The following is a 25,689-nucleotide window of genomic DNA, read 5'->3' as shown; positions in this document are numbered from 1 at the left end:
ATTAAAGAATACGAATTTAAATTAGTATGGAGTCTAAATTACAATTAAAGAATAACATTTTACCATACTCTATAATTGTACTTCATATAGTTTAAATAAAATTAGATTTTTGTAGGTGGCATTCATCTGCTAAACTTCTTGATTGGTTTGGTTAACAATTCTCCTTTGCTATTTGTTTAAAATCTATTTTTATTCAAGTTGGCTTTCCTTTTTCTTTTAATATACGGAAAATATTACCTTATTTAGATGTTCACATTGTTGCTGGTGTTTAAGTGGCCACTGACATTTTCTACTTGGTGCAAGCTTCTATTTCAGTGGAACAGACTGACATCAATAGACTGAGATTATGAGCTAAACCAATCAGCTTAGAGAGGAATATGTTGTGTAAATATGGTCTGTGCCATAAAGAAAATTAGGACAGTACAATAATATAAATAGCAAACAGAGGTATCCTTGTTAGGACTAAGGTTTTCAACACCCACAATGGATATACTTAGGAGGGTGTGTGATGTAATGATGATGATGATGACAATAACACTAGCTACCCTTGATTTAACACTTTTATGTGCCAGGCAATCTGTGAGATGCTTACTATATACATATTATTAATAATTTTCAGAATTGTTCCCAAAGTAGTTATTAATATTCCCACTTCTGAGATGAAAAAGCTAAGGTTCAGAAGGACTAGTCAAACTTCCAGGTTTTTACACGTAGTTAGGTGGCAAAGCTGGGACTGCATCCTAGATCTATCCAATCTCAATCACTGGTTCTTGCCATTATATCCCTTTATATTACAAAAAATTACCTTTTCTTGATGCCCAGTGCTTTACCCTGTTTGTTCTGATATTAATTCAAATCCTTTGCAATTTCTTCCAAATGTGAATGTTTCCTGGTCTTATTAGAATTATTTCTTCACGCTATTATTTCTCATAACATGTTGGGACTGTAATGATGTCATGCAATTCATTTTTCCATCTAAACTATCTGAATTGGTTAAAATTGATCACATTACACAAATAATTGCCAAATCTTGATTTTATTTTTCTTTGCTGTGAAATGGACATAATAATGTCCACTTGTGAAGATTAACTATGATAGCTTCTAAAGTATTTAGCACAAACTCTACCATATAATTAGGTGTTCAGCAAACATAAGTAACTTTTTCCTTCTTCTGTTATTGGATTACGTTGAAAACTGTAAAAGGAAGATTTACTCAAGCATTCTTTTTCAAAATATCATATTAATAGGAACATGAAAAGAACTATGCATCAAAGATAATAATGGAATTTGTAAGAAATAAAATAAAGGCTAAGCTTTGCTTTGGACACAGTTAGAATTTTTACATTTTTGAAAATGATTTCTTTTGAAATCAAATTTCATGATTTACCAAATCAATGTTTCTAATGCAAATTGCAAAATTATTTTTATTAATTTATTATATTATTAAGAGTATGCCAATTTGGGAAATATAGCATAAATATATTTATAGCCAGAAAGAAAAGGATATAAATTTCCTTAGTTAATTTTCATCACTTGCTTTATTTTTGCTTTAACTGGGGGATGTAAACTATACCTTGTCACCTCGGGTACACAGAAATCTCAGCTTCTTAATTGACCTGCGCTTCAGTTCACTTTCCAGAACCCTTGACTGCAAAGAGCGGACTTCAATGGCTTTTTGGCCCCATCCTGTGGCTCGCTGTGAACACTCATAAGCTACAATAAAAATTTAAAAATCAGAAAAACATAATATCTTTCTGTCAGTGATAGAAAATTATAAACACAGTCAACATTTGATTATTAAGAGGGACATTATTACAGTTCAGGTAAATACATTCTTTTTTTCCTGCTTATAAGACTGTTGTTTGGCCACTATGCTGCTCAACAGTGGTGTTCAAACCAGCTATGTACTATCACCATTGTGACCAAGTATTCAACATTGTGAATAACTAGATCTCAGTTAAGTTTTGTATTCATATTCTCCAATACCACAGAAAAAGCTAAGGGTTAATCTTAACCCTGTTTGTAGAAAGTCAAATCTAGCTACAGTGATTCTTTATTTTATAATCTAGTTGAGGTACAACATCCTGTAAGGGTTTGTACTTGTGCTTAAGTGACATACATGGAAACCTGACTAACTTTTCAAAATTAAAACTGCTAAAAAATGACTCGCTCAAATAATGACTTTAGCAACTCTAATGTAATTCAATTAACTACCATGTTATACATAGAACTAAAGCTAATTTGATACTGCTAAGCCTTATCTCTTGCGCAGGAAATTTTTATTAAGATTTAAACTATTGGACCCTGTTTTATATTACTCAGTGACAATAAAGACTATGACAACTGCTTTAAAGCAGAAAACCTAATTATGTAAATAGTCATATAGTCAGCTGACACTGTAAGGTATTTTCTGACATGGGGAGCAGTATTTTTTCCAACAACTGCATACAGCAAAATTTTCTAAACTTAATGCACAATGTACTTGCTGAGCCCAAGTACACAGTTCACATGGCATTACATAATTTCTACCTTAATTCTAAAACACATTAATCAGCCACTTAACCTAGCTACTGAGCTAGCTTGTGTATGGGATGAAATCCAATGATTTAGTTTGGAATGCTTAATGATACTTGCTGTGATTGCTAAGTCTCTATATATTTGTTTGAAAATCCAAAGCAAAGATCTTATTAGTAAAAACATTCATTATATCTAAAGGAATGTAGATTGGGAAAATCTGGATCTAGGTTAGTTTTAAATAACAAAGCAGTTGTTTTTAGACAGAAAAAGAGAGTAATTGATTTCCTTAATATTAGTGTTATAATGCAATCTTTATATACTCTCAAAATACCCTTAATACACAGACCAAAATATCATGTTTTTATAGTGCTATAATTTATTTTACACATAGAGGGATGCTTTTCAATTTTAGTGACTTAAAATAGCTCTTTGTTTTAGGTCAGAAGTTGTCCTGCCTAAGGACAAGAACTGTACCAGATGACTTTTTAAGACCTCTTTGAGTTCTACCATTGTCTACATGTGGCATAAATATGGCATAAATATAGGGGTTCTGTTTCCCATTTGAACTGAATTTCCTTATTCCAATTTCTGATTAATATATTGATCACAACCACTGTAAAGGTTAGAACAAGATTCATTATTTCAGGGATTTTTTGCCCCAGATCTGTCAATTATATTGTAAGCGTTTACGTCTTGTCACAAAATGGTTTTAAACCCTCTGTGAGTTCTTACCTTTTGAAGAAATTGGAGGAGGTTTTCAGGATAATCCTTAACACTATGTATGCAAAAAGAAAGGATTCTGCAGATGCAATGCAAAGTGCCATCATCCCATAATGGAAAAAATGTCCATTAAAAAGAAGTTCTTTCAAACTGGTCTTTAAAGCCACATGTGGATCACATTTAGCCATTTTATAGGGATTTCAGAAGCTTCTGGCTTCTTTATTGATAAACTATTTTCTCTCTGTCTCTCTTGTCCTCCTTCCCTCCCTCCCTTCCTCCCCTTCCTTCCTTCTCTCTCTCCCTCTCTCCACCCCCCCTCCCTCCCTCACCCTCTCCTTGTCCTTCTCCCTCTCCCTCTCCTTCTCCTTTATTTGCTTCATTAACCTTATCTTCCTTCCAGGAACATTTATCTTCAAGCAAATCATTCTACTCTCTCTCTAATATTTTTACTGTTCATATGCATTATTCTGTTCCCTATCTAGAATCACCTCTGTAGTCACCAAGACTCAGAGAAACACGAGTTTCAAGTTATTCAGATTGCCCAGATCAGCAGTCCTGCAATGGTCAGGAAGAAAAAAAAAATGTCCTGGTCTAATAAAGATGAAAAGGCAGTTTTCTTTATGTTGCCATCTGAGTAGTACCTAATAGGCATTCCAGTCAGTCATATTTATCTCTTTTGTAAATGAAGTTTGATGAAATCTTAGTGACAACCAATATGTCACATATTCAGTTTGTATTTGATTCTTCACAGAAATATTACTTGCTGAACAGAACACTATTGACTGTATAAAATGGAAGTATTTTGCTCTTCTCTTATGACTATTGGGCAGTCTCCTAAGATAAAGGTAAACCCCAAAAATCAATGTGATGGAATGAAACAGTTTCAACATCTGTGTAAAAGCTGCAAGCAAAGGGATTTAAAATAAAATTACAGATTATTGTGGAAAAGAATTACTTTCCTATTTTAATTACATGATTATTGAAAATGAACAACTAAGACAGCCAAAATCAGTCTCTTTGTGGTAGCCTTGTGAATTCATTAAGCATAAGACAAACATACACATTACCTTACAAGGGAATAAGTATGCCATATCCCAAATTAACACTATATGCCTTGAGAAAAAGTGATACTTCAGGAAATAGAAGCTTTTCTGGGATCATCTGAAAGGAGAAAAATTTTATACATACCTACTGAAGATGGTATGTCTTTCCACACTTCAAGGATCTTCTTGAAGAGTTGTTCATTTGCTTCCATGGAAAGGGCTTCAGCATTGAAGGTGAGCATCATGCCAATTCCCAAGGAATCAGGTAAAATGATGATATTCTGTGGTATAATGATTTCCAGGGGCTGGAATTATGTTTCATAAGGATTTACATGTCCAACATTTTATCACTACTACTTTCATTGAAGCAGCTTAGTTGAGCAATAAAGACCAAAAAGGGGTTCAAAATGCAGGGAGGAGAGAAATTTCTATTTCAGTACTAAACAGCATGCTATCCAACACTTGAAAAGAGCCTTCCCTATGTCATAAATCTGTCACTGTTTAATATTCTCCTTTATATTTAGGAGAAAACTTTGTAAAAAACAGAGATATACTTCCAACACAGAGAAATTCGTTGAAATTTCACAAACTATTATGTATAATGATAGAAGAAACATTACTTGTTTGATTTCAGATTCATTTCAGCACACTAATGAATACTTTAGTAAGGAATGTGTGAACCAAGTAACAAATACAAAATCACTGCTTATCAACCAATTCATTCAAATCAGAAATAGAAAATTAACTTTAAAATAGCTTGAGTTTAAATATTTACAAGGGGCAGCTTTATAATATCCTTCACTGCTTGAAATGTATCCTCCCTTCACAAAAATATAGAATTTCTTATCTAATTTATATAATCTTAAAATACATTCAGAGATGTATTAGGTGACAGAAGATGAAATACCAAGACATATCTAAGAATTTCTAAATTTCATGATGCATAAAACAATGTGACAAAACTTGCCTAAACTACAGATATTGTCACATTAATCATATTTCCCTAAAAACCGAACAATTAATTCCTCTATCATTTTTCGAATTTAGCAAGTTAAAGGAAAAAATGTCAGAAACTATACTTGCCAAACCCAGCGTACTCAGGCCAAGTGCTTGAGGCCATGTCTCAGTCTCAGCAACAACAATTCTTAAAACTAAAATGGGGATCCAGAGGCGAAAAGCAATTTTAATGCGTTCCCTGGGCACTCTCATGAGCAGTTGAATCAGAAAAGAGATGAAGGAAGAGAGAAAAAGAAATTCAAGAAAAAAGATTGTCTCAAAAAATTTGTTTAGAATAGGTCTGGGCTGTTGTAAATCCAGAAAGCCTCAAAGGTAATTCTCTTGCTTCTCAGATGATTCCTGAAGTAACCAGATATTCTGTAGCTTTACAGCTTTTGTAATCTAGCACTTTTGGAAAAGTATTATTTTTAGTACATTCTGTTTCAGAAGACACTCTCTCTTCCCTTATATTAGAGTCCTTTCTCTTTTAATGGGTCAAGACACTAGGGCATTTAGCTAAAAATTCTATTTTTTAATACACTTAAGGTATCCTAATTAGGTCAGAAAATGATTTTTTTAAAAACCTCATCTTCTCTCATTCTTGTTTCCATAATAATTAACTGATCATTTCAAAAGAAAATAATTCTTCTTGCTTAGTAGTCAAGTGGAACACAGAATTCAATCTTCCTAAATGACTTTTCAAATAAGTATAAACTTGGACCAATACTGTGGTGTTCAATAAGGCACTACCTTCAAAATAAAGGCTATCTGACATGACATAAAAAATAAGATGCAGGAAATGATGGAAGACACTCCAAGTGAAAAGTACTATAATATTTACACTAAAATTAACCTGAACTCATTTAAATGGCTTTGGCTGGGCTTGGTTCAGTATTTTGTGCCTTATAAACAGTGATTTCTATATAGTCATAGGTGACAACAGAATGATCAGCTAATTAGATTGTTAAATATGACCAAAACTTTAAAAAAAGTCTCCACTAATGATCTGACAATTGCTCCATGTAATCTGTCAGAGATATATAGATAATTCTGAAAGCTGTGCAAAATATCACATTAGTACAGTGGCTTAGCAGTACATAAAAGTTTTCTCCTGGAATTTTGTATAATGTTAAACTGCTAAAACTTTAGTGATTGGCAAAATGGGGAATTCAAAAAGGATGAAGCAGAGATTTGTTGGTTCAGCCCTTCCTTTTTAATATAATTTTCAATAGGACAAATATAATTTCTACCTTCAAATTTGAGATATAGGAGAATTATATTATGTATGGTACATGTGTGTGAGGGGTATTATGTTTAAGCTCTTTAGACAAATGATGTGTATAGTATTTTTACAACTATCCATATTTTAGATGCTGTGCCATATTTTCATATTTATAATTACTTAAGAGTTAAGAGTTGATGTGCATTAGCTTTTAAAATGCTGAATCCTTTGATCAGAAATTCTAAGTATAACTTATATTGTAAGAGAATACTTTATGATAACTTGCTATATATCACAGTTAAAGTACTACAATCTGGATAAAGAAAGGACATACACATAATAATGCTGTAATACTGGTGTAATTAAAAAAAATCTGTTAATGCATTATGAGGTACAGAAGACTAAAGCAAGGGTTGCAAACTCATATGGCTACGAGGGCCAGTTATTATAAATACATAATGGTGGATGGATAGAGAATGTATAGCGTATGTTCCATCTAAAAGTGGGCAGGCACAAATTGGTTCCAGTTGATTATGGCCAGATAGTAATGTTGGCCTGATATTGTCAGATCATTGGTTTTTCACTAGAAATCCAGATTTTAAGTGTAAACGATATTCACTTAAAAACAAACAAAAATCACTGTTGCAGACAAAATCTATCTGCGGAACAGACTTAGCTGTCTGGACTAAGAAACCATCAGTGATTTTTGTTTATCCGTTACTACTTTCTGGCACTTTATACTTACCTTTTATGTCTCAGTTCTAATATAGATATTGATACTCATATTTTTAAACCTTTAAGAGTTTTGACAGTTGGAAATACTCAAATTGTGTTATACAGTAATTTCTAGGGATCTTACGTTATTTGGCAGGGTCACATCAGACATAACCTCAGATTCTGCATCAATGATGTGATATCCATCTGCTGAGCTGAAGAAAATCTTTAGTCTTTTGTCAGAACCAATAGCCAGGTCAACTGTCACTGGCTTATGACCAAGTGTTGGAAACACCTGTAGATATAAAACCAAATATGGCCAAAAGGCCAAAAATGACACTCTGTCTAAGGCGAAAATTCCCCTGCCCTTTTGTTTAACAGGTTTATAAAACCCAGAATGATTTTTAAAATTACATAATATATTTAGAGACCTATGTATTATAACTTTTCTTAGGTCTGTTATTACAATAAGAATGATTATATTCAGGTTCTAAATATTGAGTTTTCCTTCGAAGGCCAAATCTCCAAAAATCATAAGAGCCTTGTATGGCCCTGTACTCTGTTTGATGTCTTTAAATTCCTTGCCTTGAGCTTCAGCAAATGAAGGAGCTCATCTGGTCTCTTAAACCGGTTTGCTGGATCAGCTGCCTGTATTTTTGCCAGTATTCGTATATAGGCTTCATAGGACATGTAGTCTCCTTTGGAGTCTGCTGATTGATCAATGCACACTTGGTAGGGAATGAGAAAGGCCAAACATGTTAACCTACCATAGACTGGTGTACTCTAGGCTCTTATGGTTCCTAGTCCAAGGAAACAAAAAGCCAAACAGGATTCATTGCCAAGTTCAGGTCACAGTAGAGGACTGGGCATCACAGGTTTCACCACACTGTAGTCATGAGGTGGGATTCAAGAACTAGAGTGAGGACTTGGACCAGGAACTGTGTATCAGGCTACACAGACTGTTGGTACTTACCTTCTTTGCTCTCCAGCTCCATACCAGGCAGCTCTGACCAATCAGCAGACACCCAAGAACAAACCCATATCCAAATACTGACAGCTGACCCAAGGCCCAATTTAGGGAGATCAGATCAGGGATGTGATTTGTGTCAGGACAGACCCAGACTATCTATATAGTAGTCTGTGCTATTTATAAACGAACATATTTATTGTGCAAATAGACATTGAGGAGCAGTCATAAGTATTAACCCATCTTTATTGTATACATGTGATGTTTTGGTCTATAAAATATACCATGTAATCAGATCCTGACCTAAGATACAATAGTATTTCATGAACATGTTGTTGGGGTCTATCATGATGTGTCCCTATCAGTGTTTTGTAAAAACTTGTCCAGGGACCAACCAGTTCAAAATCTCCTGGGATGTTTGCTAAAAATATAGATTCCCAGGCTCTACTTCAGACCTACTAATTTGGCCTGGAGTTGGGTCTGAGATCTAAACTTTTAACAAATGCTCCAGATGATTCTTATGTATATCCCAGATTAGGGGCTACTGGACTCTATGTAATATTGCCAGTTCATTAATCAGTCCTTATTACTATAGAATAAATACAAAATAATCTTATTTATGTTGAATTCTGGAGCATTATAAAAAGATAATGAAGATAAAAATAGTCCCCAGTTTATGAGATGTGATTAAAAATCATCAGCAACTTAATTGTTTGGGACACTAAATGGTTACCTTAAGAGGCTGATCCATAGAAGTTCAATTAAACCATAATAAGGGTGGAAATAGTACTCATAATCCAAATAAGCCTAACCACCATTCCTTTTAATAGTTCTAGAGAAAAATGTGTTTAGAGATCCAGCTTGGAAGGAGTATAGAGCCATCCTTTCCTCCCCACCCCCATCTACTGTAGCCCTGGTAATTAGAGCAAAGGCTTTCTCTTCCTTCATTCCTCTTCCAGGTTCATTCCTCTACCATTCCTCTACAATGGTAGAGGTTTCCCCCTTTACCATTGTCACACCTTTCCTTACCTTCCCTCCGCTCTCCACCCCCCACTAAGAGAGAACAGGGACTTTCTCAGCTTCAAGTCATTGGGGTGGCACCCAAAGCTTGTGTTTGTGGCTTTAGAAGAGAAGGTCTTCATGTTGACTACAGGAATTGGGAGTGAGGAGCTGGTGGGGAGGTCCTTTAAGGGGAGGGGTCAGGGATTTCCCTCACACTCTCCCTTGGTGTGGTGCCTGTGAATTATCTAAAAAAGGGTTAAATGATAATTATTGACATGGTATATTTAAATTACATTAATTGTAGAAGAATGATATATATTTCTGCTACTCTATTCCAAATACTGTCCTGTTTACAATTTCTCAAAACAAAAACCAAAGGAAAAGGAGACCACTCACTTTAATGGCAGTGCTTTCATCAAAGGACTTTGGTGCCCATGCATACAGGTGAATTGATGATTTCAAAGCAATTGCAATATATGTTGTTTCTTCATGTTGCACTACAATGATAAAATACAAAGAAGTAACGATGCCACAGAGTTAACAAGAACACTCAAGTATTTGTGTTTGTTGTTGAAAATGTCATAATAACAATGTAAGACCATAGATCATTTATTTTAGAGAAGTTATTTGGTTACAATTTGATGCCCAAAAGAAGATGACAAAAATACTGTATAGTTTTATGGAGTGTATGCATTAGCCTTTAAGAACACTCTAAATTGTACACTGAAAACTACAGAACATTGCTGAAAGAAACTAAAGAAGACCTAAATAAATGGAAATACTTCCTCTGTTCATGGACGGGTAGACTTAACATTGTTAAGAGGTCAATACTATCCAAAGTGATCTACAGATTCATTGCAATCTCTATTAAAGTCCCAATGGCCCCCTATGCATAAATGGAAATGCTGATTAAAATTCACTTGGAATTGGAAGAGGCTCCAAATAGCCAAAACAATCTTGAAAATGAAAAACAAAGTTGGAGGACTCACAGCTTCCAATTTCTAAACTTACTACAAGCTACAGTAATCAAAAGAGTGTAGTACTGACCTAAGGACAGGCATATAGATCAATGGAGTACCAATTGAAAGTCTACAAATAAAGCCATACATTTATGGTCAGTGGTGCCAGGACTATTCAATAGGGAAAGAATAATTTCTTCATCAAATGGTACTGCGACAACTGAATATCCAAGTACAAAAAAATGAATTGGACCTCTTACCTCAATCCATATACAAAAATTAACTTGAAATGGATCAAAGACCTAAATGTAAGAGCTAAAACTATGAAATTCTTAGAAGTAAATATAGGAATAAACCTTCATGGCAATAGATTCTTATATTTGACACCAAAAGCATAAGCGACAAAAGAAAGAAACAGATAATTTGGGTTTCATTAAAATTAATACTTCTATATATCAAAGGACACTATCAAGAAAGTGAACAGACAAAGTATGGAACGGGAATAAATATCTGCAAATCATATATCTGATAAAGGTCTAATGTCCAGAATATATAAAGAATACTTACAACTCTACAACAAAAAGATAAATAAGCCAAGGAAGATATACAAATGGTCAATAAACACTTGAAAAGATGCTCAACAACATTATTCATCAGGGAAGTGCAAATCAAAACTATAATGTGATGCCATGTTACACCCACTTGGATGGCTAGGATCAAAAGACTGACATTTACAGGTGTTGGTAAGAATGAAGAGAAAAATGGAGCTTTCATACTTATGGCAATGTAAAACAGTTCTGTCAGTCACTTTTAAAAATATTCTGGCAGTACTCTCTAAGAGAAAAGAAAATATTCACTCCAATGTACAAAGACATGTATGAAAATGTTCATAGCAGAATTATTCCTAATAGCCAAAAAGTGGAAAAAGTGCAAACGTATAAAACAATGGATGTATAAAAAACTGAATAAACAAAAGGTGATATATCTATACAATGCAATACTATTCAGCAATAAAAAGGAATACTGATACATGTTGAACAGGTAACAGCATGGATGAACCTTGAAAACATTATGCTAAGTGACAGAAGCTTGTCACAAAAGACCACATAATGTATAATTCCATTTAAATAAATCGTGGAGAAAAGACAAATCCACAGCAAAGAAAGTAGATCAGTAGCTACTTAGGACTATGAGGGGAATAAGGTAAGAGGAATAAAATATGGAGTGACTGCTAATGGCCGTGAGGTTTCTTTTTGGAATGATGAAAATTAGATCATGGTGATGGTTACACAACTCTATAAACATACCCTAAACCCTTTAATTGTACACTTTAATGGGGTATATTTTATGATATGTAAATTATTTCAATAGAGCTTTTTTTTTACTAAAAAAGAGAAAAATATATAAAAAGTATATGCTTGCTCTTGGCTAGACCTTCTGGCTCTCATGAAATATGTTGTCCTACTTCTAGATTTATATTTGCGCTAAAGCCCCGCTTCTTTGGCAGAGACACTGCTTCTGTATTCGCTAGCCAGACTTCATCTGAGACTAATATATACGAATTCTCTCTCTCCTCTCCCCTCCCCTCCTCTCTCCTTCTCTCTTTCTCATTCTGTGTCTCTGTCTCCCTGAGTCTAGCTTTGCTTTCTTTTTCTTTAAACTGTTCAGAAGTAGGTCAAAGAAGCATGATTAATAAATCCCCAAGAAGCAAAGGAATTCTTTGTTAAGCAAATAGTTCCAATAATTTTAATATACGACGGTAACTGATGTCGGTCCATTATTTTGTTGACCTTGGAAGGCTATGAAAACACCGTGCAAGTATGGTTATGTTGTTGTCCTCCTATGTAAAGGTGCTACTGTTCCACCTGTCAGTAGGACAAATGTTATTGGTTGTTATGAGAGCTGGGATGGGTTGGAATGCGGTCAGCCAGGAAAACTAGACTAAACTAGTCCATCTGTTTACCAAAAGCACAGGTTTGCAAGATGACTATCTTTGTAAACTCTCTCTTATTGAACTAAAAACTCGATAAGTTAGTAAGAGGCAGTTCTGCTATATAAACTTTTGGGTTAACATCTGGGAATATCTTTCACCTCTGGCTACCACATTTATGTAATATGATTTGGAGGAAATTAGTGATACATAAAACTAGAAGAAAGTAGTATAGTTATTTGATGCCTAAGTTGTCTAGGTGCTCATTCCTACCTTTATTGGTGTTTGTGTACATATGTACACACATATGGAAACCTATCCTCGGAAAGGCTCTTTGCATGCAGAACAGAAACAGTCAGTCAGTATAGAAATATCCTGCCTCAACTCATATTATGTGATTCCAGCTATCTCTTACCTATGCCACTAGTTCTGCCTCACAGGCAATTAGTAAAGAGGAAAGAAGAAAACAAAGGCTGAGAGTAGAGGGGATTTGCTTCAGAAACAGAAAGAATTGGATAACATTACTTCCAAGTTGTTGACAGATTAGAGCAGGACTCTAAGACCTTGGATTTATTACTCCGTTTCACAGTGGATGGTTGTGAAGAGACAGGGGATATGAAAACACAGTAATCAGACAGGAAATATTTAGCAATTATACTCATGAGTATCGACAGTGGGAATGAGAGCCAGCAGACAATTGATGAATTTTCTTTTTGACTCATGGTAAAGTTTCCTGGTCAGTATTAAGAGGGATTTTTCTGATTTTGAAAAAAAGGAATTATTATGTGATCCTATTTTATTGCTGTTCCAAGGAAAGATAATGTCATATAAATCTCCTTGTAGGTTATTGAAGATACATCAACACCATTTATATAATTGAAGTTAGATAGAAGCAGGAAGAAATATCAGTTCATATGAACTAATTAGAGTGACTGGGAAGGGAAGAAAGGTGAGAAAGTGAACCAAACTTAACTCCAATAGTTATTGCAGTCAATCTATATTTTCTCAATAACAGCCATGATTGTGACATAAAAGACCCGAAAGGTTTCTCAGTGAAATTCACTCATTTTTGTATCTGAAGTTGCAAATTCTTTTCTTTCTCTACTTTGCCTTTCACAATAATGTTCTTCACCAAACGAAGGGAAGCAAAATTTATATAGCTATAGTAAACATGAAATGAGACTTACAGACACTGAAGTGTTCACAGCCTGTCAACTTATCAATAGCTTTGCAGGCTTCCTCTGTCTTGAGCATTTCCTCTTGTCTTCTTTTACTTTCTGGACCATCATTCAAAATCTTGTTTCTCAGCCAGGTCAAATGATACACCCGAAGTCTGTTCTTATGGCCTGATAGATAAGAAAAGATACAATGTTCCAATTCAGTCTATTTTTTTTATATATTAGAAGAACAAAAAACGTAAAACTATTTTTGTCTTTTTAACCAAATGTTTTCATTAAAGTAAAAAAGCACTTTTAAAAATCTATGCTGCATCAGAGTCTTCCCTTTAGAGTTTGGAAATATGATAGCAAAGTGTCTCTTAGTCTCTCACTTCCAAGAGATAGCTGAAGTGTCTACCAGCTACCTATGTAGAAGTAAATGTAAAATACTTCTTTGGGACAGGTTAAGACTGCCACTGTGCAGGCAACAGAATCACCATCCATTCATTTGTACCTTAGCTTCTTATCTAAGTCATGACCTTTCTGGGATTCAGAGACCCAGAAGCTATCTCTGGTAGTGTGTATATATGAGAAGGGTGTCTTATGTATTGCTTGTTAGGCATTCTGGGCCAGTGAGATGGTACTTGTACTCTTTCATTCCAGTATACTTATGAAGTAACTGAACAGTTTCATTATTTTTTCTCAGCCCAATCTATCTTTAATGTTAATTTTCTAACTGTAAGTCCCATCAAATTCCTACAATTCCTTCAGAAAAACAAGCCATTAAAATTACACATTTCTTTTCATATATAGTGACTTTACATTCATTTTTAGGGTTTATGACTGTAAGATTTCTGGGCCCAACAATAAGATTCTCATTTATGTAATTAATCTTAAATATATTTTTACACAACATTTTTGAGCAGTGTTAGAATTCAAGCATCTATATCTATTGCCATTCTATTCTCAAATGGTAAAATAAAATTGAACTCCAAACTATTAGATATCTTTCTATATTGATGTTCTCAGTACTATTTGATGCAAAAATAATCCACATTTAAGAGAAACTTAAGAATTAAAAAGAGAACATTTGGGTTAGAGAAAGCTGGATAAAAAGTAAAGAAATCTGTTATCCAGATGTGCAGTCTGTAAGCCACCCAGATGTTTTCAAAAACTAAATGTTGCTTCTGTGTGCCTCAAGCAACTGTAAATGAATGACCAAAAAATCATGACACTTTAGTATATCTGTAGAGGATTTCTCTAACCAAAACTTAAAGCAAAGTTGATCATATTTAGGACTATACATAATCATTAATTAATGTGCAATATCGTTATTAGGTACAGACAGGAAGTAAATAAACACATAAAATTACTGTGATTAGCATAATTTTATTCTACAGTCAAACCATTTAAAAAATTTTTCCTAATCTTTCAACAGTCATTTTTTTGCCTAAAGTCAGCATTAATGTTAGTGCTTTCCTGATACCAAGTACTGTTTAGTAATCACAATAATTATTAACATCCATATACTTGTTCTCTCATATGTCAAGGTTCAGGATCTGACTGACCAAAACTAAGAAGTTCAACTACTATGTGGGAAGAATGGAGAGATCTTAGGGGATCCATTCTTGTTACTAGTCCTATCTGTAGGCCCTTATTATACAGCTGTGGCAGAGACAACAGAGTCTCATTTTTATCCAATTATTGTCCTTTTTGTTCTTTGTTGCTTCTAACACAAGAAAGGTATATAGTGGAGGTTAGTGTGGTCGTGTGTGCATGGGTGGGTGAAGCTGTGAGTTGTGAAGATGTAGGTGGCTCCTCAGAAAAGACGTGAAAGGATGCAAATGGCATGGTTTTTCTTGTCACTGACCTAGGACAGGTACATTACAATCAAATATCCAGACACCAAAGGAGAGTCAGAAGTTTAAATTGTAAATAGGTAAGAAAATACAAGTAGGAAAGCCTGGTGTCCCAATTAAAGTTTATATTTAAAGTGCTTTCCTATGAATACTTTCACTTGAGAAAGTCTTTAGCCCAGTTTGCAACCTAATTTATCTGCATAATTACTCAGTTAATTTTAGTTCTTAAACAAACCGGAGATGGTAATCAGCAAATTGAGTGGCTCTACAACTTGAATTTGACGGAATGGTCTTCGCTTTATAAGTTTAGTAATGTCTGCCTTTCCACTTCTGTCCATCAGATACAGATTTGATCGAGTTCCCAACAGCAAATTCACTCCTGTTCGTATATAAAAAGAAAAGTGCTATATTAGCTCAGATTACATTTTTATAATTGAATTTATACTAGTATTTTTGCTACTCCAGTGTGCTGATCTATGTAAAGGTGACGTTTATCATCTTAGGCTAATGTTAACTTCATTCTGTGTAAAAATGAACTCTCTGCCAACAGAACAAATTTATTTTCATTAAAATATTGAAGATAATACCCTCTGACATATTCTACGGGCTGGTGTCTTGTTTGCCATCACACAAATAGAACTTTATGTATATCTCAGCACCTTTTAGTAGTGTCCCAAACTTTATAAAAATCAATCAACCTTTTTGAAAGTTACCATTAAATATAAAAGATGCCTAGTATATATCAAGTCTTCAATTCAGTTGATTTCTCATTGCTAACTGTAACATGGTTTTAATGCTTTTAGAATAATTGCATGTAAATTGTTTTTAAATTGAGTGATTCTGTGTTCACACATATATTAAAAAAACTTACATTGCTAAATGCCTATAAAATTAGTTTCTACTTTCATGTATTTACACTCCTACACTCTGTTATTTGTGTGCTGGCTCTATTCATTCTAATAGAAGCACTGTTTATAGACTGAATGAAAAGACTAAAATAGATTGAAGTAAAGTTAGAATATACTTCAAATGGGGGTCAGGATCAAGATGGTGGAGTAGAAAGACCCTGAACACACCTCTTTCTATGGGCATACAAAAATTACAACTATTTACAGAGCAACTGTCTATCAGAATGACCTGAAGACTAGCAGAAAAGATTTTCCACAACTAAAGACATAAAGAAGGAGCCACAACAATATGGAAAGGAGTGGCAGAGATGTGGTTTAGTAAAGACCCACACCCCAGGGTCGATGACTCATAAACAAAAGGTTCTCCTCAAGGTGCAAGGGGTCTGAAACCCACATTGGGTTCCCCAGCCTGGGGGTCTGGCACTGGGAAGATGAGTTCCTAGAACATCTGCCTTTGAAAATCAAGTGGGGCTTATGTTCAGGAGAGCTGGAGGGCTATAGGAAAAGGAAATTTCATTCTTACAGAGCATGCACAAAATCTCACATGCTCCCAGTGGCATGACGCAGGGCAGATGCAGTAGTGTGAAAGATGCCTGGGTCAGAACCACTTGTTGTTCTTAGAGAATCCCCCTGGAGAGGCATGAGGCAGCTGGGACCCCCCTGAGGACTGAGACACTGGCAGCAGCCATTTTGGGGATCTCGGTCTACCACATTGACACATATTATAATCTTTTATTTTTCAAAATATAAAATGACAAATGATAAAAATGAGTTACTAGACATTAAGTTCATCTCTGGGTAGTTTCCTGACTGAAATGACAATGAAGTAAACTTTGCTTTCTTGTTATCTGATACATTATATTAGTAGAACTTTGAGGATGGCTTCTTTTTTCCCAAGTTGTTTAATCCACATAACTATAATGTTTGCTACACTGCTCTATTTTTAATTTAAAATTCTGTCTCCTGTTCAATGATACATTAAGCAAAGTCTATGAAACTGAAGGTAGGAGGTTGGCATTTATTTTGGATTTTTCCCTTCCTTGCATTTATTTATTCTGTTTAATTTATGATTCAGACCCGCTTGAGGTAAAATATTGTCTCAGCATTACCAATGTGGTTATAATTCTTCTGGAACAAAGGGTTGAAAAAGTCTATAAAAGTTAAGATATTACACAAGGAACTTTCTCTAAAAATCCACAAGATATTTTAAAAACAAGAACCTGAAGAAATTTCTTGTAATATCTCATTAGGTATTATATGTTGCATTCTGCCCAAATTAAAAATACTAAGCTTGAATTTTCAAATAATGATAACCTAGTCCGATTTTATATTTTAGCCAAGTTAATTCGGGCCGTAAAGAAAAGCAGAATAAAAAGGATAGGGAGTAATTCAAACAGCAAACTGCATTGAGTAAAAATAAATCAGCAAATAAATAAATAAGCAAGTTAACAACTGTGTGTGTGTGTGTGTGTATGTATGTGTATATATGTATATACTTGGAAATGGTTTTTCAATAGCAAACACGTTTACATCTATGATTTTTCACAAGTTTGCTATATGGATAAAAATATATTCTTTAAAATATAACAACTCAGTTTTAAGAAACCAAACTCACCCCACAAAGAACCACAGCAGATCTCAGAAGTGAATTCCTTTTCATACATGTGGATTAGTGGTTTTTTACATTCAGGAGAGACATAGAGTGGGTTAACATTGACTTCAGAGGGTTGCTTAGATGATTTCTCAGGTACTTCCACTAATCCAGCATATACTGTGAAGAGAAGATATTGAGAGAACTTACACCATATGTGCTTGAGTGTTTCCACAAATGAGACATAGCTTAGAAAAATTCCTTTTCCTTTATTGTATTTTATTTTTTTATTGGAGCTATAATTTCTATAAATACTAAACCATCAGGTAACACAAATCAAGATGGTCAGAATACATTTCTGAATATGAATATACTTCAAGTTACTGTGATTAGATTGCAAGTACAATCCAGATGAGGGACCCAATTTCTCAATTGTAGTTCAAATTTAGGTGCCATAAAGACTAAGTGAAGAGTAGATTTAAAAATATATACACATCCATCTGAATTTATGTCAACTGAGTATCAGAATGATTTGATTCTTTTCTGATAATGAACCAGTGGCCAAACACTGTATTTAATATGTGAACAGACTGCAGCATTTGGAGATTATATTAAGTACACTTACAGATGGCACTGGCAAAGTCAGCATTTGCGGCCCCTTCAGAACCGTTGGGAGGAGATGAGTGGCTGGCAGAAAAACCTGATTCTGTTGATACTTCTGATATGTCCATAGTGTCATTCTCATCACCAGGTGCTGCAGGTGCAGCGCCTGAGGCAATGGCATTTGAGGCTTCACTTCTACCACCTGACTCCTAAAAGATGATTAAAACTTTATTTTGACTTTATTAGGAAATTAACAGTGAGAGAAATATGATATGCCTAGGGGTTATTTGAAAAAGAGAATACAAAATTTGTAACATCTTATAATTCTTTATCCTTATAAAATCCACATTTACCAGTAGAACTCAACAATGTTATCAGAAAAGAAATAACTAACCTATATTGAGACAACTGATGCCAAAGTAGGAATTCAAGGAGCATGAACTCCTCAGCTGTATAATTTACGGACCTAAAATTTGTGGAGTTTTACTATGCATTAGATATCCTGCTAGGCATCTTATTTACATATTGTTGTGAATCCTTGCAACAACCCAAAAAGTAAGTAAGATTATCTCCATTTTACTTACAAGGAAACTAAAGCTTAGCGAAGTTATATAATTTATTCAAGGTCATAGAGATAATTAAGAGGATCAGAGTTTGAAGCCAAAGTCTGTTTGATTCCAAAGCTTACATTCAGCTATGCTATGGTAGATTCATTTCCATTTTGTCAAATGACAAAGCTAATGATGGAAAATCAACTAACACAAATTCAAGAGTGTGAACATGCTTCAGTGAAAATTTAGCCAGATTCCATTAACTTACAGAGAAGAAATTCAAGGATAAAAGTCACAAAATGTGACAGAATTTATGTGGGATGCCATATCCTGTGGAAAAACATACCAACAGTTTTTGGTAAGCCTGTTTGCTGATAAGCATTTCTTTGTTTCTAAACAGTGATTGAGACAGTTGTGCTGCCCTGTCAAAGACTTGTTTTTATGACCTTTCCTGCCACAAAAGTGTTGTATGGCAACATGTCCTTTTAAAATTAAAATAAAATCAAAAACATTTCTTAAGATAACTGGAGATACCCAGGGGTGCTATGAAAACTGTGCTGGGACATCCTGTTTTAATGTCTTTAATTAAGATAAGTAGGTAGGCAGTTAGGTAGGTAGGTAGTAGGTAGGTAGGATGGATGGATGGATAGATGGATGGATGGAAAGATAGATAGATAGATGATAGATAGATAGATAGATAGATAGATAGATAGATAGATAGATAGATAGAGAGGCAGACATAGATACTTTCTCACTGATGTTGCTTTCCCATTGGAAACCATCTAGGGAGTTTCCTCCTTCCTTGTCTTCTTTGTTTCCTTCCTTCATTGATTTCTTCTGTAATTACTGTATGACTGCCATAGACGAAGCCCTAAATTGGACCCTGGGATTGTGTGAGTAGGTAACAAAAAGTAATCAAGGATGGATTAAAAATAGTTCCTGCCTTTTTTTTTTAAAATTTTTATTTATTTATTTTATTTATGGCTGTGTTGGGTCTTCGTTTCTGTGCGAGGGCTCTCTCCAGCTGCGGCAAGCAGGGGCCACTCCTCATCGCGGTGCGCGGGCCTCTCACTATCGCGGCCTCTCTTGTTGCGGAGCACAGGCTCCAGACGCGCAGGCTCAGCAATTGTGGCTCACGGGCCCAGCCGCTCCGCGGCATGTGGGATCCTCCCAGACCAGGACTCGAACCCGCGTCCCCTGCATTGGCAGGCAGACTCTCAACCACTGCGCCACCAGGGAAGCCCAATTCCTGCCTTTTAAGAGTTTACAATCTATCGTGACAGAAGAGCAAGTAAACAAATAAATAAATTACAAAGTCATAAGTACTAAAATAAAACGATGGGCAAAATGCTTGCGAGTGCAGATGAAGAGGTGTGTAATTCTGCCTTGGGAAGTCAAAGATGATATATGAGTTGAACCATGAAGGATGACTAGTTCACAAGCAGAGAAGAGGTAAGGGGAAGGCTTATAGACAAAGGGAAGTGCTTGAACAAGGTCACTAATTCATGAAAAAGCGTGGCATCTTCTAAGCTAGTTATGATAGGACAATAGGCTGGGAAAGTAAATTGGCATGATTTTTCCTTTGTCTGGAATCTCATCTCTGTTTTCAGATATCCAATACTCCTCATTTGTCAAGAATTAGTTCAAAAACCACGTGTTCCAGGAAATCTCTGTGATAATTCCTATTTATCTAGCATATGTGAAGCTACTTGAGTATTTTAAAACATATCTATAAAGTCTGTAAATATTTTGTGAATGACAAAATAATTGTCTAAACACAGTACACTACTTCTGTTTTAAACTGTATGTGTTAACACTTCCTCAAAAAGTTAAAATAGAAGATAGCAATTCCACTCCTAGGTATATAGCTCAAAGAATTAAAAAGAGGGACTCCAACAACTGACACTTGTACACCAATGTTCACAACAGCCAAAGGTGAAAATGACCCAAGTGTCTATCAACGTATGAATGGATAAACAAAATGTGATATATTCGTACTACAGAATATTATTCAGCCTTAAAAAGGAAGGAAATTCTGATACATGCTACAAAATGGATGAACCTTGAAAATATTATGCTAAGTGAAATAGACAGACACAAAAGGACAAATATTGTATGATTCTGCCTATATAAGGTACCTACGCAGAAAGTAGAATAGAGGTTATTAGGGACTCAGGGGAGGGATAATGGGGAGTTAATTGTTTGTTTGAGATGATAAAAAATTTCCAGAAATGAATAGTAGTAATGGTTGTAAAACATTGTGAATGTACTTAATTCCACTGAATTGTACACTTAAAAAATGGTTAAAACATAAAATTTTATGTTACGTGTATTTTATCACAATAAAACCTCCCAGAAAAATGTATGTGTTAAGAGACACTATCCCAAGCATGTGATCTGAGTAATAAAGGTAAACAAATAAGATATTTTTGTCCCTGGAAGAAAAGAGGAACCATCCAAATTAGAAGAAATAAAGATCTATCTAGAGCTATAATTAAAAATCTTTAAGGCTTTGGGATAGAAGTTTAAAATATATTTGTAATGGCTGGAAATATGACATATCACATGAAGAAACGCATTCACAAGGAGAAGAATTCATTCTCCTTTTCAAATGGTGCATTACCTCTGGTTTATGTTCAAATTCCTGGGATACTGGTCTCTCCAATACTGGATCATCTATCTCTGAGCAATTTTCTTCTCCATTGAGTTCAAGGGCTTCACTCTCTTCATTGGTTCCACTGACTCCCTCATTTCCATTACCCTCTTTGCGTCTTCTTCCACTGTCTGTATTGGCTCTGTGTCCTTCATGGTCTCCAATGGCTGCACTGCCCCCAATGGCTGTACTTCCTCCATGGCTTCTACTAGCTCTCTGGCTTCCATTGCTGCCGAAAGTTCCTTCCCCTCCAACACTTCCATCTTTACCATCTTGCTTGTAGCTTCCACCTCTGCCACAGCTTGGCCTGATAACAAGATCCGATTAATGATAGAAAACCACCCAACAAAAACATATTTGAAAGTCAACAAATGAAATAAAATTAGGATGCCTTACACATATGTACAATCTCCAGGCATGTTTTTGTTCTATGTGAACACTACTGGTATGATATAGATATGAAAAATGTCCCTGTGTCCTGTCAATCTTAAATATTGAATTAACACCATAGCCACTGTCAATTCCCTGGCTGCATTTGGATGGCAGATGGAAGAGAACTTGCATCCTTTATTAGGAACATGTGTTAGGTTAGTAGCAATAATATGTTTTATTTTCTTAAACCGTAGACTACTTCATGCATTAGCAACTTCACAGCCACATGAATGATCAAGCCCATATTTTTGGTTCAACCACAACATATTTAAATAATTCTTATAATATATGTAATTTATGTTAATTTAAACACGTGCCTTTATTTTCTAACATATGTATTGTCTGCTTTGCAACAGATTTCCATTGATTGTTCTACTATTATCACCAGGAAGTTCAGTAATATAGATCTCATTAAGTTAAGATAGTCACTTAATTATTTGTTAAGAACACCAAGCTTAGCAAAATGTCTCAATGATCTTTTGCATAAGGGACAACATAAACATGTACCTATGATAATTCTAAAAGCAAATGGATTTGAGAACAGAATTCCTGGTAGTTTTTTAGTTGGCAAAAAAGAAAAAATGTTGAATGAATTGTAGTCTGTTCTGTCATGTATATCCCCAGTAACATTTGAAAATTAACAAAACAAAATATGGATTTCAATATTATAAAGCAAACAATTCTCCCACTGTTAATTATTTTTCTAAAAATATACTATATTAATGAATCACCTTTGAGAGCAGTTTAAATACAAACCATAAGCACATGTAAATAAGAACACACTGGCTGCTTATAGAGCAGGAACAAGTAACTATATATATATAGCATACTGGTGGTATGCCAAAAACACTACTTCACTAAATATTACCACTTTGAGCAGCTACTCTATAAGAAGATAAAATTGAACGAGCACTGAATTTAGTTACAGCAGTTTTCAGAATCCCAAGGATTATGCTATGTTAGTAAGTTGGAGCTTAAAACTATCAAGTGAGTATCATATTTGCACTTCATTTTTCTCAGCAAATTTAGAGATTTTGTTCACAAACATCAGGGCTTCAACTTACAATTATTAAGAGGCACACTACTTAATTTGTCAGCCCATTTCTCACACTCATTGTGTCTTACAGGGTAGAATGATTCAGTAGCATTAATTTTAACAGACACACCCAGACAATTCCAGTTATAAAGAACCTAATAAATAGTTGAATGCTAATAAAATATAGTAATTACAAGAAATGCAAAATTAAGTGTTTTGCATTAAAATAATTTAAAATGTATTGTTGAAAATCAACCATTTACCAACATGCAAGTGCAATTCATTTGCCCTCTTGGTAATAAATTTTGAAAGTAAACCAAAGATGCAAATAGTTTTAAAATTATAAAATATGGATAATGCAAGTAATCCAGAAAAACCAACCTTGGCCAACTAGGAGCATCCTCACGATTATTGCCTTTGTCATCAACAACCTCATCATTGTCGTCATCGTCTTGGTCTTCACCAGCATCATTAGCCTGATCAACCTGGTTATCCAACTCATCACAGCCATTGTCATGGTCATAAGTATCTTCATAAGCATCATTAGAATCATCATCATCACCATCAGTATCAGCACCAGCATCATAGAGTTCAACATAATCACCATCCTCTTCAGGTGGCTGAATGACAGGTGCAGGAGTTAACCAATCATTCCGGAAGATTTCAGAGAGTGCATTATAGCCTACCCATTCATTTGTCAAGTAAACGGGGGGTGATATTTTTCCTACTTTAAATCCATCTGGAACCTGTGTGCACAAGAAAGGTTAATGTAGTCTCTAGTAGCCTTTCATTTTCTTCTAGATTGGAAAGCTTCCAGGCTGATAATATTTTAAGATGTATTTTCAATTGAAATGAAGATGTTCACTCACTATATAGAGCCAACATTTTTGTGAGGATGAGCTGCCAAAACCCAAACCTCAGGCTATGATCATTAATGGCCTTTCTGGATCACACAGGGCAAAATTTACTCACTTTGTTTTTTATTAGTCCTACTTATCTGCTGAGAACTAGACATTTGGTTTTGGTGCTGGAGAAGAGAACAGATAATTTAACATTCTAGAGAAGACAGTCACTTTTTTCCTTTTGTTTTATGCTTTGATATTGGGATTAGCTCTTAAAATTGATATGTTAATTTCCCAGCTCTAGTTTTTTTTTATTTTATTTATTTATTATTATTTATTTATGGCTGTGTTGGGTCTTCGTTTCTGTGCGAGGGCTTTCTCTAGTTGTGGCAAGTGGGGACCACTCTTCATCGCGGTGCGCAGGCCTCTCACTATCGCGGCCTCTCTTGTTGCGGAGCACAGGCTCCAGACGCGCAGGCTCAGTAATTGTGGCTCACGGGCCTAGTTGCTCTGCGGCATGTGGGATCTTCCCAGACCAGGGCTCGAACACGTGTCCCCTGCATTGGCAGGCAGATTCTCAACCACTGCGCCACCAGGGAAGCCCCCAGCTCTAGTTTTATACAACATAGGCTGTATTAAAGTAATGTAAACACTTCTAAGAAGTAAATTAATATAAATTCACCTTTAAGTATGGTATGTGTCCTATAAGCAACCTCTGAGCAATCTGAAAGGGGTGTATGTGTAGTAGGGTAGAGGTAATTACAAAAGTAAAACAGAATGATCTGAAAGCACACTGCAAAAATAATTAGAAGGCCTTTTTATTTATGAAATTAGAAAGCATTTTATTTTTCGCTAAATGTTTTATCTTTACGCATTGCCTTATCATCCACGAAATGATATTAGACAAAAACTGAGCATCTAAACCTTACTCCTTAATTTGAGATTAGTTTCTACAAATAGCTTTTTATCACTCCTCTCCTGAATATGATCTGACACAAGAATGTGAAAGTAAAATATTTTATGATCGATTAAATGTTTTTATATTTTACGTCACAAAATATTTTACATTAAATGTTTTTACATCGATTAAATTTAATTTCTAGATTTCATATTCTGCATACTGACATACCAATAGAAATATATATTTGAAAGATTAATTTAAAAACTGAACACTTTAGCCTTTCCCTCGAATGAAGATGAAAATATGTAAGTTAAAAGAAATTGAAAATTAAAAAGAACAGATATAAATGCGTTAAGAGTTAAGATGGAAACCTACATGGATGTCAACCAGCAACCTCTGATCAATAGTAGAATAAGGTGGTGATGACTGGGACCTCCTCCTGGTCACAGGGCTCTCTTCCTCAGAAGAAGATTCTGTGGAATGCCAAAAAGACATTAGTAACAGTTGTGATCACAGCCATTGACTTCATTTTTATAGTGTACCAGTTCAATCCCTTGGTATTTTTCTTGTAGCCTCTTTCCATTCTGGAGATATCACTTGATAAATTCTTATGGGGCTAAGATCCTATGTTCTGTTTTCACAGGTAGTGACAGGCTCACGGTTTGTTCTGTTAGACCTGCATGGTTTTTCTGTTTTCAGTATTAAGTGTACATTTGCTAGGTATTTTTTCTCTATCTGTGTAACAAGGTACACAATAAGACTGGTATACAGATAGTCCCATGAAAAAAAGAGAATGTATCAAGAATAGGAAGGGCTGGGTGGTATTTCTGGCCTCCCATACTAATCAGTAGAAAAATAGCCCAACAGTATATTAGAAGGTGATAGATTAGACAAAACTTTCAAGAGGAGAATTGACTCTTGAATCTTAATCCCCCAATTTCTAATCAATGATATATCTTCAAGTATTTCAATACAGTTGAGAAGTGAACAACTGAAGAGTGGCAAATCTTAGCCCTTTTTATAAAGCCAGGAACCTTTCTATAGAAGCTCTCTGCAATAGAACTTTCTGCAGTAATAGAAATGTTC

At 34.9% G+C, this 25,689-nt stretch overlaps 1 protein-coding gene across 1 annotated transcript in view; it reads right to left on the bottom strand.

The window, feature by feature from the left end:
- The window catches only part of NRK (Nik related kinase), a 140,801-nt gene that overhangs the window by 242 nt on the left and 114,870 nt on the right, over positions 1–25,689 (bottom strand). Inside the window, exons 17-28 of the mRNA XM_068533558.1 lie at positions 24,979–25,076; positions 23,242–23,606; positions 21,363–21,699; positions 18,211–18,397; positions 17,610–17,765; positions 15,322–15,465; positions 13,258–13,416; positions 9,574–9,678; positions 7,798–7,940; positions 7,358–7,507; positions 4,426–4,585; positions 1,574–1,713 (exon numbers count right to left, since the gene is read on the bottom strand). Of these exons, the coding sequence (XP_068389659.1) occupies positions 1,574–1,713; positions 4,426–4,585; positions 7,358–7,507; positions 7,798–7,940; positions 9,574–9,678; positions 13,258–13,416; positions 15,322–15,465; positions 17,610–17,765; positions 18,211–18,397; positions 21,363–21,699; positions 23,242–23,606; positions 24,979–25,076 (2,144 nt within the window). The remainder of the gene's footprint in view (positions 1–1,573; positions 1,714–4,425; positions 4,586–7,357; positions 7,508–7,797; positions 7,941–9,573; positions 9,679–13,257; positions 13,417–15,321; positions 15,466–17,609; positions 17,766–18,210; positions 18,398–21,362; positions 21,700–23,241; positions 23,607–24,978; positions 25,077–25,689) is intronic.

The sequence above is a fragment of the Eschrichtius robustus genome, chromosome X (assembly GCF_028021215.1).
Source record: "Eschrichtius robustus isolate mEscRob2 chromosome X, mEscRob2.pri, whole genome shotgun sequence".
NCBI classification, from domain to species: domain Eukaryota; kingdom Metazoa; phylum Chordata; class Mammalia; order Artiodactyla; family Eschrichtiidae; genus Eschrichtius; species Eschrichtius robustus.
This window is presented reverse-complemented; position numbering and strand designations above follow the sequence as displayed.